We start from the raw sequence: 16,364 nt of genomic DNA, 5'->3' as shown, positions 1-16,364 counted from the left end.
GCTTCCCTAAATACTCCTGGGATTTATTCAGTTTATTTAGGTGCTAATTCTGATCTCCAGGGCCACAGGTTTGTCCGGAGGAGGGGTGGGGGGAAACAAACTTGCAGCTATTGTGTAAATGAGCTTGTTGAAATAAAAGTTCTGCCCTCGTTAAAGAGTCCCTCAAACCCTCCTCACCTTTTGTTATTCTGTTAATGATTGATGGCGAGATAATCGCGGCAATTTCTGCATTCTCTGAGTCGGGAGACAATTCACAAGTACCCTTCAAGTGCTGGGCTGGGTAATAATGTTTATTTTTATTTTCTTTGCAGAAAAGTCATTGGTGTGATAAAGCACTTCAGAGCGCTTTTGTAACTAAATGTTTATTTTTTATGGGCCACCCTTGTAATCGAGCCGCTAAAACTGGGGGTGTTTTGAGGCAATTTATCAGGAAAAGTGGATTTTCACACCCTCCCTGGAGTAATCCCTGAGCGCAGAGGAGCTCACAAAGTTTGGGTGAGGCTGCAAAAAAATAGCGAACCACCAACTTTAATGGAAATATCGTCCCTTAAAGTGATTTAAAATACGGGAGTTGTGCTGTGCCAGCCACAGTGTCAGAAATGGGCTTTATTTATCCCTCTCTTAACTCAGGCTGCAGCAACTCGCATTGCATCTTTTATTGCAAAACACTTCATTAACTCCTGCGTTAATTTCGTTTGGTAAGGAGGATATTTTACAGGAAGTGCTGGAGTCATTAATTGTGACTATCACTTATTAATTTCGTGCTGTCGTTTTGTAAACCACGGGGGTTTCTGACCTTTCTGATCCTGGTGGGACTGCTGGAGTTTTACCTTCCCAAAGCATCTTTAGGGAATATTTTTCACCCAACATTTAGGGAAGGTTTTGTCCCAGCTTGTCCAGTAAACAGCTCCACCAGGCTTCACATTATCCTCGTGGAAGCATCGTCATCATCAATACTAACTATTAATAGACAATATATATAATAATGCAATATATAACAACGATATTCTTACTAGTCACGGTAAATGTAAACGAAGGTTTGTTTGCTTTAAGGATTTAACCCTGAACACTTTTAGGCATTGGGCACCTTCAGGAAACACCAAAAAAAGATGTTTTGGGATAGTTTTTAAAGGAAAAGGGGAGGGGGAAGGCGGGGAGCATCCTGAGGGAGGCTGGAGCAGGGAGTGCGGGGCTGCAGCGCTCGGGCCGGGCAGAGAACGCGGTGAGCGCCCGGTTCCGTTCTCCGGTTCCATTCTCCGGTTCCGTTCTCCGGTGCTGTTCCCGGTGCCGTTGCCGGGTCCATTCCCGGTGCGGGGTCCGTTCCCGGGTCCGTTCCCGGTGCCGCTCCCGGCCCCTCCCGCGCTGCCGGCGCCGCCTCAATCTTGTCCCCCCCGCGCCACCGTCGGCGGGTGAGGGGTCAGGGCTGCGGCCCGGAAGCGGCGGCGGAGGCGGGGCCCGGTGCCGGGGCCTGTCCGTGTGTCCGGCCCGGGGCTGCCCGGGGAGCGGCCTCTCCGCCCGCTGCCCGTCCGCCCGTGCCCGCAGCCCCGGCAGGGCAGGACGATGGTGCAGAGCCCGCCCGCACGGCAGCGCCGCCGCCTCTGAGCCCCGCCCGGCCCGGGGGCCCGAGCCCCGCCGCGGACGCCGGTAAGGAAGGAACGGGGGCGGCTCTGCGGCCCGGCCTGCCGGGGGATGGGGTCGCCCTGAGGCCGCTCCGGGGCTGGGGGGAGCGGGACGAGCACCGGGAGAGCCCCCGGGGAGCCTCGGGCCGAGGCAGCGCTGCGCTGCCCCCGAGCCCCGGCTCCCGCTTGGCTCCGCTCTGCCGGGGGCTGCAGCCTCGCCTTGGGTTTGTTATTTACCTGAAAAAAATATTTCGGGAAAGGTCGTCAGCTTGAAGTTTGTATGCGTGGCGTCGTAGCAGGGGAAAAAAAAAAAAAAAAAACCAGCAGTGAAAAATAATAATTTCTGTAGCACTAAAAATAGTTGTTTCAAAATCGCCTCTGAACAGTGGTTCCTGCGTTGGGTTTTTTTTCTTTGTGGTTGTTTTGGGATTTTTTTTCCCCCAATTTTCTATACACTCATATTTCATCCTCTTTCACTTTTTTTTTTTTTGGGGGGGGGGTAGCTCGACTAATGATCTCATGATGGTTTTAATAATAAAATTCCTGGTGCATCATGCCTAGAACATGGCTGCTCCGTCCCTGCCTCCGAGGCATGGATCGGAATCACCCTGCCAAAAAATACCTTACAGCACAGCTGTTTTGTTTTTTTTTTCCTTTTTTCCTTTATTTGCCCTTTAAGGGTTTGTTTTTTGGGGAAGTTTATTTACAGGGTTAGCTGTGGAGATGGAATTATCCGGGTAAATTTGCGCCGGTAGTCAAACCTGGAGGGTTGAGAAGGATTCTTTAAGGTTTGCTCTCCACATCCTCGCTCAACTTCCCCGAAGTTTGGCCGCTGGAAGAACGTGGTGGCGAAGAAAATCTGGGCCTGGCTGTTGTGTTAAACGATTATTGCGGTTTTGTGAGGGCTGAGTTCCAGGAAATACTCCCCAAATCAATCCTTGTGCCTCGGGCAGGACACAGCGGTTCGGGTTTCTCCGGGTGAGTTTGTGCCGCTTCCCTGCACCTGCCTGTGCCCGGCTCTCTGGGAATAATGAGCCGATGGCTGCGGGCCAGCTCCTGCTCAGCAGGTGTGCACAGCACACACACAGCTCCTGTGGCAGCCCGAGCCGAGATAATATTGAATTGTGGCTGAAAAACGCTCCCTGAGCCCGGCCCGAGTGCCATCAGAGAGGATTAAACCCTGGGTTTAAGCCTTTGTTACCTGCCGCGATTTGAGGAGTGGCTCTGGTGGAATGGGATTCTTTTCCACTTGAAAGACAAGAGCTTGAAAGGTCACCTGGTTAAACAAAATAGTCCCTGTGCTCTGAGAGTGCCCGGGAGCAGCTGAGGGCAGGGCACAAACACAGCCGGGTGTCCTTTGTGAGCTGGGGACAGCAGGGACAGAGCCTGGCACATCCAGCACCCCCTGAGCTGATCCTGCCGATCTGGCAGCTGGGATAATCTTCTTTTTTATTAAATAACACCACGGGTTTTGTAGAAATGAAGCTGTTTTATCAGTTGAGCCCTAAATTATTAATGGAACTCTCTGGTGTCAGAATTGCGTCGCTTTTCCCAAATTTCCCCTTACCCAAAGCATGGCTGGGTGGGAATTAATTTTCTTTCTAAGGTTGTCCTGACCTGTGGGTAAAGCTGGTTCCAAGGGCTCAGAACTCCCAGGTTTTGTTTTGGATGAAAACTTGTGTGTGTCCTGGCATTTGGGGGTTTGTTAATCTGTGAAACAGAGAGTGAATCACCCAGCTGAGCAAGCTGAGGTCCTGTTTCCTCTGAGCAGTGGGGGTGAAGCACACAGCCATGATAATATTCCAGCTGTAACTTTGATACCTCAGCTCCCTCATTTCAGTTGGTTTTGCTGCTGTTTCTATTCCATCAGTGGCCAATGGCTGCTTTGCTGCTTCTCTCCCTTCTTTCCACACCCAAACTCTGAATTTGCCATTCCCCAAAGCTGCCATTTCCTCAGCTTGTCAGTCATTTTTCTGCTTGTGATTCAAGCTGTGTATCTGTCTGCATCCCTGTCTCCTCACAGTTCTCATTACAGACTGAACAGCCTTTTCCTGGCATTTCTCTGCACTTTCACAGCTGAATTGGGTCCCACATTCCTTAATGAGTCGTTTTAATGAAGTCAACAATTAACCTTGAACTGGTCACTCAACCAGTTTCTGATTATTGAACAGTTACTGAGAATTTTCACACTTCTTGATTTAAGCCATCCTGTATTTTTGGCTGCTGTCAGTTCAGTGTACACAGAATTTGGTTTTTCATGGATCTTTAAAGATTTCCTTTCCTCTCCCAGGTTCTCATGCTAAGCAGCAGTAACCAGAATAGCATTTTTGTTACAAATTCAAAGTCCTTCGTCTATTATTGTGTGTTTTATTGCAGTCTGGGTGATTTGGGTTACAGTAACTCAGGTTGGAAGTCATGACTTGGACTTGGAAAAGCTGAAAGGTTTAAAAATGCCCATGAGCTCTTTTAGATGGAAGTGGATCCATTCCCATGGCACAGGCTCTTGGCAGACAGAGATGCCTGCTTCAAGTTTGGCACCAAAATGTCTGATTTTCAACCAGAGGTTGAGTTAATTTTGATTTTACAGCTGGCTACGTTTTAAATTATGTTTTTCACTTCTAACAAAAGTCAGAATCCAGGGTTCATTGAACCAGGTAAAAAAGCTTCCTCACTCTATTTCTGCTTCCTGACTTTTAACTTTCCTTCCCTTTTCTCATTCATCATTTTTAAGAACTCAGAGTGTATTAAAAATACTTGGAACTTGTTTGGATTTGTCTGTTTCTGCACGAATTTTTCTTCCAGTGGGAAATGGAAATCAGCTTTGCTGTCCCCAGAGTATCAGCTGGCACAAAGTTCAGGTGCTTGTGGTGAATCCACCAGACTTTTTGAGCAACACAAGTCTGTTGGGAAGGGCTGTCACACATGGATTGAGTAATGTTTGTTTTCCTTTTTTTAATTTTTTTTTACATCATTGACCCTTTATTTAAAGTTTTCTGTCTTTATAGAGAGTTGAAGTCAGGAATTTGGGGGTTTGAAATTCAGTCTCAATTTGATCTTTAAAATTTTCTATCCCTCACCAAATTATTTCCCCTCCTTGGCTTTGTTTCATGGGCAGAATGTTTGCTGTTGGTGCCCCTCTTGGGGATATTGAAATGATCAATTAAGCTTTGAAAAGTGTTTCTAGAGGTGAAAAGAAAGATTTCATGCAAGTACAAAGCATTTACTTTGTTCTATTCGTGCAATCCATGAATTTTGTTCATATTCTGCATCCTGATCCTTTATCAGGACACCAGGAGGAAGGAATGTCCTTTTCTACATTTCCAGGTGCTGCTCTCCTCCTGCCCTGTGCAGTGTCCTCTCTCTGCATATGCAAAGGCATTTTCAGCTCCCAGGCTCCAGGAAAATGTGGAGTTTTTTATCAGTAAACATATTTATGGATAAAATAGCTCAGCAAACTGATAAGCCACTGTCTGTCCCGAGCCAATTCCTGTTATCTCCCACTGGAGCAGATGTGTTTGTGCACATCTGGCTGCTGATCTTGGGGTTATATTTGGTTGGATTCAAGGACCCAAGGTGATGTTTTCATGAAGTTTCCTCCTCCACATGCCCTGATTGCTTCCCTCCCTCTGTGCTGGGGAGAAATCTGCTGGTATTTCTTAGGAGGTTGATTTTGGTGTATTTTTGTTCAGACTGGAGGCTGGGAGGAGGGGAAGAGGCTCAGCTGGACAGAGGCAGTTGAATTCCCTTCCTGCCTGCTCTGCTGCTGCTGGGGAAGGTTTTAGGCTGTGCAATTTCATCCCACAGGGATCCACACTTCCTAAAAAAAGATGATCTGAAGCTGCTGCAGATCCTAACCCCTCTTTACCATATCAGGATGGTAAAGTCACTCTTCCTCACACTTGGTCTTGAACCTCATCAGGTTGTCCCAGAGCTGCCTCTGCAGCCTGTCCAGATCCCATCCCACACAGCTTGGTGTCACTGCCCAGCGTGACCCCATGTCCCTGTCACCCTAAAGATGTTGAACAGCCCCAGCACCAGCCCCAGCTCACCCAAATCTGATTTTTATTTTGCCTTATTTTCACTCTCAGATGTCAAATTTGAAGAGAACCAAATGAAAGATGATTCTGGTACCTGCTGCTGTTTATTGTTGTTAAAGGAGAGGCACTTGGAGATGAACACCACTGCTTTGTTTGCATTTATTTATGGCTGCTTTCCCATGGTTTGCTTGATTTGTGATAATAAATATTCCTCTGGCACACAACATCATTTTCATTCAGTGGTTAACCCTGAGCTGACCCATTTCCTAACCCCTTTGCTCTCCTGGTAGTGGGGCACCTTTGAAAATAAAATTGATTTACTTTTTTGAGCTGCACAGCTCAATTTAAACACTCTTCTGTGCAATGAGGTATTGAGAATTGAAAAACTTGTGAGATCCTAAAGAGGAAGTGCTGCCTCCTGCCCTTCTCCTCCACCCAATTTTCCTCCTTAGGATATTTCAGTGGTGGTTTTACATTTAAACCCCTCCTCTAGAGTGATTACCTTACCTGCACAACAAGAAGGGGAAATATCTGTGAGGAAATTCCATCATTTTAAGCTTTCTGGTGGCAGGGTGGTAGTTGACATTATTGACAAAAATGTCAAACTACTTTGATCTCTTTAAATTTCATGTCTGGTTTTATTTTTTTCACTTTGGTCACTGCAATTTTGCCTTTAATACCTGCTTTGGTACAGCATATGGGTTTTTTATTATTCTTAGGAATTCAACTCCTTTGATATTAAGCCTCAAAATGGGAATTTAATACTGTAATAATAGCTGTTACTCATTGCATTGACTTTTTGGTCTTTGCAATAGACTTCAAGATTTTCCTTGTTTGTAATTTAGCCTTGAAAAACTCATCAGTCTATTTCAGCAGCTTCCTATTTCACACTCTTTCATACACAAATAAAGAGGAATTCACAATGTTACTCCTTTGAGGCTTCTATCAGGAGCTTTTTTTGGAGGAAAACTCCCCAAATTGTAGAATCTTTTCTTGCTTTTTACTTAGCTGCTCAGTTCTGTGTTTCTGTGGCACTCTGACAGATTAAACTGTTGTGTTTGCACCTTTTACCATTTAAATCTTTTTCCCTGCCTGGGTTTGTAGGTGCTGATTTAAGAGCACAACATCTCCAGGGTTTCTGTAACTCCTGCTGAACATCCCTCACTACCCAGCAATTACCTTGGAGCTGCTGGCCAATGTTCCAGCCTGGCAGTTTTCATTCTTGAGCTCCTTGTTTAGTCTGACTGGGGAGATTTTTATTGCACCAAGTATTAAAAGGCTTTGCTGGAGTGGAGAGAGGCAGCAGCAGTCATTAGAGCCACTCACTAAATTATTTATTTGGCTAAAAAGTGAAATCTGATCTTGCTTGCCTGACCTGCCAGGAGGTAAAAGCATTGTTTTGTTTGGTTGTTTGTTTTTTTTTTAACTCTGTGAACAAGAATTTAAAGTTTAAATGGTATTTTTGAAGTTATTCATTTACACAGAGGAGGAAGCTAGTTACAAGAGCTGGCAGAAGAATTGGGATGGATTCTGATTCTAACAGAAGAGTTCAAGGAATTCTGAAAATCCACAGAGATTCTGATGTAATGCACTCATCTGGATCACAAATTCCATGATAATTAAAGTTATTTAAGTACTTTGATAAAAAAAAATAAATCAGTAATTCTTCAGGCAGCAGCATGGAAACATTCATCCTTCTGCTTTCCACCACTGCTATTTTCATGTCAGCTCCAGTATTGAAATCCACAGTTGTTCCCTTTTCCCTCCCAAATGCTCCAAAGGCACATTACTCCTCGGAAATTGCAGCTTATGGCATTTTCTAATTGCTTTCAAAGCCAGTGAGTTATGGCAGCATATTAAACAACTGGCACTTAAAAGCTGGTGATCTCTTACATAAAAATATTAGCTCGAATATTTCTCTGTGTAGGATTTTCAGCACATCCCGGGTTTTTTTTCGTAGCTGGTTTTAGACCCTGCAGTAAACAAATTCTAATGGAGCTGTTGGAAACCCCTTTGAAAAAGGAATCCCAGCCCTGGATGTGCTGTGGGTGACAGTCAGCCCTGATTAAAATCTGCAATAAACTCCCCATCTGTGTTCTTTCCTAAAGGAAATTCAGGAGGGGACACTGCCTACAACTCTGCTCTTGGTTTAGCTTTTCATCTCCTTGCATCTCCACGTGTGTTTCCAGAAGGAGTGTTTGGCATTTTGCTTCTGGATGGAGCATTTGGGGTTTTTAACTCGGGCTCTTTTAAGGAATTTGCTGCCAGGGACAAGATAGGCAGAACGTGTGGAAGGGCGGATCATTCCCAGCATGATCCCTGCCAGCCCCAGCTCTCCCTTCCCTGTCCCTGCTGCCTTCTGCCACCTTCCCTGGCCCGCCTGGCTCTGCCACAGCTGCTCTGGGACAAAGTTCTGGTAAGGTGCACATTTCTCATCACTTTTTCCTCCCCTCTCTTCCCTCTCCTTTCCCTGCTTTTCACTCTGGCTTTGTAGAGATGTTCGCTGCACCCACTTCTCACTGAGAAAAACTTCCTGGGCTTTGCAGGGTGGATGGGAAGGGCTTGATGGTGCAAAATAATAAAGCCAGGATGTGATCTTGAGCTCTGGAGAGCTCTGTCTCAGCAGGTTTCAGCCAGGAGAGCGAGTGGGGAGTCAGCAGGCACAGCCCAAGGTTGTGTTGTTGGCATTGACCTCTTCTCCCTGAGCTGGATTTTCCCCTCTCTGGGGCACTTCTGCGGGTTCTGTCAATATTTCTTCTGTTAACAGGAACTGAAGCATTCCTGCCAGTAAAATCCTGAGTATACACAAGGAAGTTGGGATCATTGTGCTCTGTGGGCTCTGAAAAGGGCTTTGTCTGAGTGCTTGTCCTTTACCCTTCTTTTGTTTTCTCTTCAATCAATAGATCAGGTCACAGATCCCTCCCTGCCTTGCCCTGTGCCTCTCTCATCCTCAGGGCTGCCACTTTCCAGCCCTGCTACACCTGGATTGTAAATAACGATGATGGGAATCACCCAGGCCTGCAGGAGCAGTCCCTGCCTTAATTAAATGTTACCAAATCCCTATGGATGTTCCAACTCGAACCCTTGCAGTGCAGAATTCTTTTTGCCTTTCCCTGATTTTGGAGATCAGCAGCACATTACTAGGAACAGCTCCTGCCTTGCTGGTTCAGCTGGGGTTAAAAGCCTTTTCAGCCAGGGTTTTAGGTAAGACAAAGATAAAGGCTCGGAGTTCCTCCTTGCAGAGCTTCTGAAGGAGATGTCACAAGGCTGCCCTTTCACACTGGGCTGTTTGCTTTTCCCTGGGAGTGGAGGTGGGGAAGTTGGTACAATCATTTGGGTCTTTTTTTGCTCTGCAGATAAAAATTCAGGAGGGGAATCCAACCAAATATTATATTTGCAGAAAAAATTAATGATTTGGGACATTTCCTCAGCGTGTAAGGTCCTGGCTTTGCTCACAGACAGAACAAAAAGTTCTAGATCCTGCAAAAATTAAATAAAGACCAGGAGTCTTCCAGCTTCCACCTTAATGCCATTTTTGGGTGTTTCTGCCCATAGGATTCTTGATGCAAACACCTAAAGTAATGTAGGGCTGCTTCTCAGATCCTTCTTTGAAAGCAGAGGGATTTGGGATGGGGTAAAGAAGAATTCTTAAGGCTGCAGCCTCAGTTTTCAAAGGATGTGCAAAGTTTGATTTGTAACTTGGAGCATTCAGACATTCCTGTCATTAAAATGTAGCGGTGGTACCCTGCCTGGGGAAAGGCAAGAACTGGGTTTATAACTTACCAGCGATGCTGGGCTGTGCTGGAAGCCCTCATTCCTTAAAAGCTGCTCCCAGTTTGGGGCCCTGGGAAGGTGATGTGGAGCCTGTTCCGATGGCTGCTGTGTTCCAGGCCCAGCTTCTGTGCTCAGTGAACAGCACAGCCACGGAATTGAGTCTCAGTTTTGTGTGCGATCCCATTTCTCTCTGTCAGACCTTTGTCTGGTGTGACCCAGCACCCCCCACCTGTAACACACACTCCAGTGACTCTGTTGGAACATTCTTTCCCCTCAGGTGAACAATCAGAATAATGTTCTACATAAACCTGTTGGAGAACCTGAAGGTTTATATCAGCAGCCGCCCGCCGCTCGTGGTCTTTATGATCAGCGTGAGCGCCATGGCCATCGCCTTCCTGACACTGGGCTACTTCTTCAAAATCAAGGAGATCAAATCACCAGAAATGACAGAGGTACCTGCAAAAACGATGTTAATTTGGAAAATGTGCCTGAAGTTGATCTTTTTTCCCCTCCTAGAGAGCACAGAGTTGTGTGGGGGATTGTGTCCATTTTATTTTCAGAAGGGCTGTTGGGGTGAATGTTTGTTAGTCTTGTTTTGTATCAATGATGAGGCCAAATCATCTGTCATGGATCTTCCCTGCTGGGGCTAGGCACCTTTTAGTTTGTTATTTAGGGTCGTTTAGCTGGTTTGGGGAACTTCCCTGAGCGCTGTCCTGTAATGAGGGAAACCTCTGCAGAAACCATGGTGAGAACTGACCAAGTTTCCTTTCTAGCTCAGGGGAGGGAGCTGGGATTGAGCCCATCTGACTTGTACAAACAACTTTTCTGTCCTTGAGCCAGCCCCGGGGGTGTTTGTGTTGCTTTGTGAGCCGTGTGATTTTTGTTCAATACCCTGGAACCGGGCTGGGTGGGACAGAGTGAGCCTGAGCTCCCTCGTGGGTCTGAAATCTTCCCCTTTTGTTTGAAGGACTGGAATACTTTCCTCCTGAGGTTTAATGATTTGGACTTCTGTATATCTGAGAATGAAACCTTAAAGCACCTCCTCAATGACACCACAACTCCAGAGAGCACCGTGACCAGCGGGCAGGCCAGGTCTTCCACACAGTCCCCACAGACCCTCGAGGACTCTGGTCCCATCAACATCTCCGTCACCATCACGCTGACCCTGGACCCTCTCAGACCTTTTGGGGGATACTCTCGCAATGTCACACACCTCAGCTCCACAATTTTTGGGCACCAGATTGGACTTTCAGGTAGGCAAGGCCAGACCTTTAAAAATTCAGGTTACAGTTGGCTTTTAGAGGGTTTTTTCCTAACCTTTCACACGGGGATTGGCTTCAAACTGAAACTAAGTTTAGATTAAATATTAGGAAGAAAATCGTTATTGTGAGGGTGGTGAGTACTCAGAGAAGTTGTGTGGATGCCACATCCCTGAAAGTGTCCTCAGCCAGGTTGGACAGAGCTTGGAGCAACCTGGGATAGTGGAAGGTGTCCCTGCCTGTGGCAGGGGAGTGAAACAAGACAGTTTTTAGGGTCCCCTCCAACCCAAACCATTGTATGATTCTAAATAATTACATGATTTTAATAACCAAATCATTTTTATTGGATTTTAATAATTTTAATAATCAAATAAAAATTCCCAGCTTATTATGGGTGAGATAAATCTTATGCACAGAGCACAGATGTCTTCCCAAATTTATTGTGGGTTTATTCCTGCATGGAGCCCTTCTCTTGTTTGTTAGAGGAACTTTTCCCTGCATTGAGAATGGAAAGGAACCTGCAGGTGTGCCAAGATCAGGCTTGGCAATTTGAAATGATTAAACCTAATGACAATGGAAGGTCATTTTTAAGCCAGCGAAATTCCAAACAGTGACTTTCTTCAATTTTGTCCTGATCCATCATGTCCTGAACTGACATTTCAAATGTGACATAGATGCAGTAGAGAGTATTAGGCTGTCTAAAAAATTCTAGTTTATCTAAAATGCATAAGTGAACCAGCTTTAATATCACAAACAGCACCAGATAAGATGATTATGGTTTCTGTGGTGTGCAGAGACCAATCTGCTCTCTGGCTGCCTGCCAGAAAGTTTTGACAGGAGTTCATAGAGAATTAATAGAAATTGGTAATAGAACCTCACTGTGTTTTAGCTTCCAGCCAGAATTGCATTTTATAATAATGCTGAAGGTCTTGAACCTGTGGAGAGACATTGCCCATAGCTGCAAACTGAATTTTCTGTTGTTATTTTGTTGCTGCTTTGGGAGCTACCAGATGCAAGTTCCATTTGCAGCACCCTGGATTTATTTTCAGTCTGAATTTCTCTACATGGAGTTGTCATACATGACTTAATGTGCAGTTCACTATCTGCTGATACCTTTTCCTCTACACAAATATCTTAAGTTAGAAAAATGAGCATCAGAGAAAAACAGATGTGGAACAAAGTTCTTAGGAGGAGAAAGGCTTTTCTAATAAAGGTCTGTGAACATGCATGAATTCACTTATAAAGAGTTTTTAATTTCTGAAAGCAGCCTGATGACCCCAGTTCTGAGGTGGGAGAGATTAGAAAGAGCAGCAGCTGGGGGATTTTGTGGTTTGTTTTGGGTTTTAACTTTCCTTTTTGCTCTCTTTGTTTCCTGCAAAGATCCGGGATGACTCCAAAGGGTGACGCTTTCCTGCCTTAATCATTTGTGTATTCTTATCCCAGCGACTGTTGCTCAGAGACTTTTTGTGAACCAAACCCCAGCTCTCCTTTTCTCTTTCTCAAAGGCAGAGAATCCCACGAGGAAATAAACATCACCTTCACGCTGCCAGCTGCCTGGAACTCCGATGACTGCGTCCTGCACGGCCACTGCGAGCAGGTTGTGTTCACCACCTGCATGACTGTGACAGCAGCCAGCAACGTGTTCCCAGTCACAGTGTAAGTGCCCCTCTCCTGCAGGGGCTGCTTCCTGCCTCATTCATTCCTCTGAGTTGTTATTTCCTCCTGAAAATTCCTGGTGATGATGGAAATTATGTCCTTGCACTCCTTCCCCCGCGGTAAAACATTTGTCTCCAAACCTCTGCTGTCTTTGAGATTTTTTGGCCCATGCCTGCCTTTCAGCTGTGGTTTAAACTTCACTGGGGGCAAGAGAATCCGTGGAAATTTAAGGAATTTGCCCCATAATTGAGTTTCAGAGCTGAGATTTGACACTGAGGTTTTTACCTTCTCTGCTGAGAGATCAGCACAAGGCAAAGGATGCTTTGCTTTCACCAAAATATCTTCCCTTTGTCTTCTCTGGATTCCCTGGCACTGTTCTGTCCAGGCTGGAGAACTCCAGGCTGTGGGAAGCCTTAGGAAAACCAGTATTTTTCCACTTAAGCTGTGGGATGTTGGCTTAGTGCAACAACATGCAGTTAAATTCTAATTTTAGCGTAGCAATCATGTGGCTTTTGGGGGTTTTTAACTTAAACTTTGGGGTTTTGTTGTTGCTTTGGAAGGCCCAAACTAAAACCATGCTTTGAGAAGAAAAGTTGTCCTGGTTGAACATGGAAAATACATTTCAGGGTGCTGATTATTTCTGTTTTATTGCAGTCAACCACCACATTGTGTTCCTGAAACTTACAGCAATGCCACTCTGTGGTACAAGATCTTCACCACGGCCAGGGACTCGAACACAAAATATGCCCAGGATTACAACCCCTTCTGGTGTTACAAGGGAGCAATTGGGAAAGTCTACCACGCTTTAAATCCCAAACTAACTGTTATTGTTCCAGATGTAAGTGCTGGGCTGTTCCTCTGGTGTTTTCAGTAAATTTTGTTCAATATGGTTCCTAAAATTGTTGTTTTTGCTGCTGGTTTGCTGTGTGGTGCAGAGGGCTGAGAATGCTCCCCCCTAATGGGTTTGATGAGCTTCATCCACGTGCCTCACAGCTCTTAAAAACCACCCTTTCTACTCTGAAACCATTTCACAAAAGCCTCTTCCAATATTTGGAGAAATAACAACAGAGATTTTTAACATAAGGAACATTAAGGGCCGCAATTTGGAATCACTTCCATTGATGTATAAAAGGGAGAAAGTTGATCCATGAAGTAATTTCTGGCTTGATCTGGTAATTACATTGCTTTAATATCAGATGCTGAGTCAGTGAATGGTTTTAATTTGCTTTTCTGCATGCAGGATGATCGCTCTCTAATAAACCTGCACCTCATGCACACCAGTTACTTCCTCTTCGTGATGGTGATTACCATGTTCTGCTATGCAGTCATTAAAGGCAGACCAAGCAAACTGAGGCAAAGCAACACAGAATTCTGCTCTGAAAAGGTGAGAGTGTGGTAACAAAATCTCGACTCTGATAAGGAAACAGAGAAAAGCTCCTGTTGGGCAGAGGACAGACTGGTTTTTCTTGTCTCTGGAGATGGGGATTTAATTGCCTTCCAGAGGGTGTTTCATTGTGGACAGTGCAGGTGGAGGTTATAAAATCCACACAAGTGCTTTGGAGATCCTCAAAATGAGATTTCTGTCCTCCAGAAATGGATTATTGCAGCTCAGGAAGTGCTGGGCTGTGACTCTTCTGCCATAATTCTGCTGTTGGTTGAAATGTTTTGTGTGAAGCAATGAATAGGTGGCATTGAATCTTCATTTATTCATCATTTTTTACCACAACAGACTGAAAACTTGGAGGAAAACATGATACATAATTCTAAGGGTTGTTCATCAGAATTAAATTAAAAACAAAGCTGTTAAAATAATCATTGGTTGTTAATCACAACGAAGTTAAAAGCAGTAACAAAAAAATTATTGTTCAATGTTACTTTGAGGGCCTGCAGTTTGCCTGAAAAATTAAATATGAATATGTTTAATTGAGAAGTAGGAAGCCAGCATTGACACCTTTTGATCTTAATGATATTTTGTAGTTTTGAGCTGGTTTAGGGTGTTTTTGTGGCTGTTTCTTTTTGGTTTTGGGTGGTTTGGGACTTTTGTTCTATTGATTTTTGCAAAGTACAAAACACCTTCAGACTCGCTTTGATTTCCTTTCCAAGTCAGACTTTCCAAGGTTCCTTTGAAAAGTCAAGGACAGCTCTGCCAGCTCACAGAGATAAATCATATCACTGTTACAGGATTAAGAATTTGCCTTTGATTAAATATTTTCTCTTCCTTTGTTTTTTTTTTTCCAGGTTGCTTTGTCAGAAGCATAAAAACCCCCCCTCTCCTCCTCCCGAGAACGACCGAAACCATTGCCTGCTGAACCCAGCCTGGGTCTTAACACTCTGTGAATCCATTACCTTGCAATGTTGGTTTATTCCAACCAAAGACATTTCAAAGTGCCTGTAATTGATTTGTACATATTTATAAAAGCAGAATATCCAGAGGAATTCCGAGGAGATGCGCTTGTCCCGCGGCGTGGCCGGAATCCTCCGGCGCTTCCCTGGGGACAGCCCCGTGTTGGTGTAGATAACTCCAGTGAAAAGGCTCCACAGAGGCAGAGATTTTTGTCCAGCTGCACCTGGGCAGGTGAAGATGCCTTTGCAAGTGTCTCAAACCAACCAAGAGATGTTTGGTTTTTTGCCCAATCTGTACAGTGTGTTTGAACCAAGTATGCACCTTTGATATAATCCTGCATTTCCAAAGCCACCAATCTACAACATTAATTCAATGTGTGTTTGTGTGGCCTAATACTTTATTCCATTTGCTCCTTGCTTGCAAGAAAAGATATCAACGTTTTAGATTATTTTTTTTTTTCTCTTTTGGAAGAAAAAAAAAATACATATTCACATTTTAATAGTGCTGTATTTAGGACAAACTTGTGCTTTTATTCATAGTAAAAAAATTAAGAAGTGAAGTCCCATTTTAAACTGCTACTTACTGAAGAGAACTGTTTGATTTATTTTTTTTGTTTTGGTTTGGGGTTTTTTTTGTTTGTTTTTTTTGGTATTTCATTTGGCTTGCTGAATGTCAGAGAACCAGTCAGCACAGAGACTATCTGGAAAACTTTTCCACTTGGCCTCCCAGCCCTCCAGCCAGGATTGTGTGTCTCTGCTGCAGAGCAGCTTTCTGTAAACTTTTTTTTTTTTTTTCCTTTTTTTTCTTTACTTTCTAGAAAGTAAAACTTAATAAAAAGATGTTTTGTGTTAACAGCCTGCTGGGGCTCTGCTTTGGGCAAGTGCAAAGAGTGAAAGGAAAAGAAATCCCAGAGTCTCCTAAAGGGCTTCACTCTGGGACTGTGCCTGCAGCTCTGAGGAGCAGCTGCCAATCCACTGCTGAGCTCGTTAAATTCATTAAATTGCCATTTACTGCTGTCCATTCAGGAGAAAATGGCCACAAAAGTGGGGTCCTTGTGAGGAAGGTCAAAGAAACCACCCAGTGAAACCCTTCTGTTGTCTGAGCCCATTCTGCACAGAGATTTCTCTCTGCATTTCTCCCTTCCCCGTTCTGCCTTTGTTGGTTTTTGTTTCCTGGTTCCTTGAGCAGTCTCCCTAATTTCAAGGGTCAGGCTTTTCCTGCAGACATTTCCACCACTGCTTTTAAATCTCACTGGTTGCCTTAACTGACTTTTCATCTTTTCTCCCATCTTTCTCATCAGGTGGTGTGACAGCTCAGCATTCATTCATTCCTTCATTCCTTCATTCCCACAGGCTTTTTTTCCTCCTCCTTTTGCTCCAAACTCCACAGAAGAAAAAAGCCAAGTGAGAATCTCATAGTCTCAGTGATGCTGGCATAAAATTCCCAGTTTATTTCCCCCAGACACCTTCCTGGTGTGTGTGTGTTGGGACTTCAGTAAGTTCACGAGTCTTAAGGGTGTTTGAACAGTCACAATTTCCTTCAGAGCACGTTTCCTCCTGCAGTTTTGGGATTACCTGGTGTGTTTTCCTCCAGGGAATGTTAAGGCAAACCTTTAGAGATAGCCTGGTTTGAAGTTTAGGGATGAAAAGAAGCTCCCAGTTTTCTCCTGATGCTG

At 44.6% G+C, this 16,364-nt stretch overlaps 1 protein-coding gene across 1 annotated transcript; it reads left to right on the top strand.

Moving 5' to 3' along the window:
* Nucleotides 1-1,411: 1,411 nt before the first annotated feature.
* TMEM248 (transmembrane protein 248) lies at nucleotides 1,412-15,500 on the top strand. Its single transcript, XM_058854079.1, has 7 exons — nucleotides 1,412-1,644; nucleotides 9,708-9,882; nucleotides 10,398-10,683; nucleotides 12,195-12,345; nucleotides 13,000-13,183; nucleotides 13,586-13,729; nucleotides 14,584-15,500. Exons 2-7 carry the CDS (start codon nucleotides 9,724-9,726, stop codon nucleotides 14,602-14,604), a joined length of 945 nt encoding a protein of 314 aa, XP_058710062.1. The 5' UTR covers nucleotides 1,412-1,644; nucleotides 9,708-9,723; the 3' UTR covers nucleotides 14,605-15,500.
* The last annotated feature ends 864 nt before the right edge of the window (nucleotides 15,501-16,364 follow it).

The sequence above is a fragment of the Poecile atricapillus genome, chromosome 21 (assembly GCF_030490865.1).
Source record: "Poecile atricapillus isolate bPoeAtr1 chromosome 21, bPoeAtr1.hap1, whole genome shotgun sequence".
Lineage (NCBI taxonomy): Eukaryota > Metazoa > Chordata > Aves > Passeriformes > Paridae > Poecile > Poecile atricapillus.
Note: the sequence above shows the minus strand (reverse complement) of the source record. Positions and strands in the feature narration are given on the sequence as shown.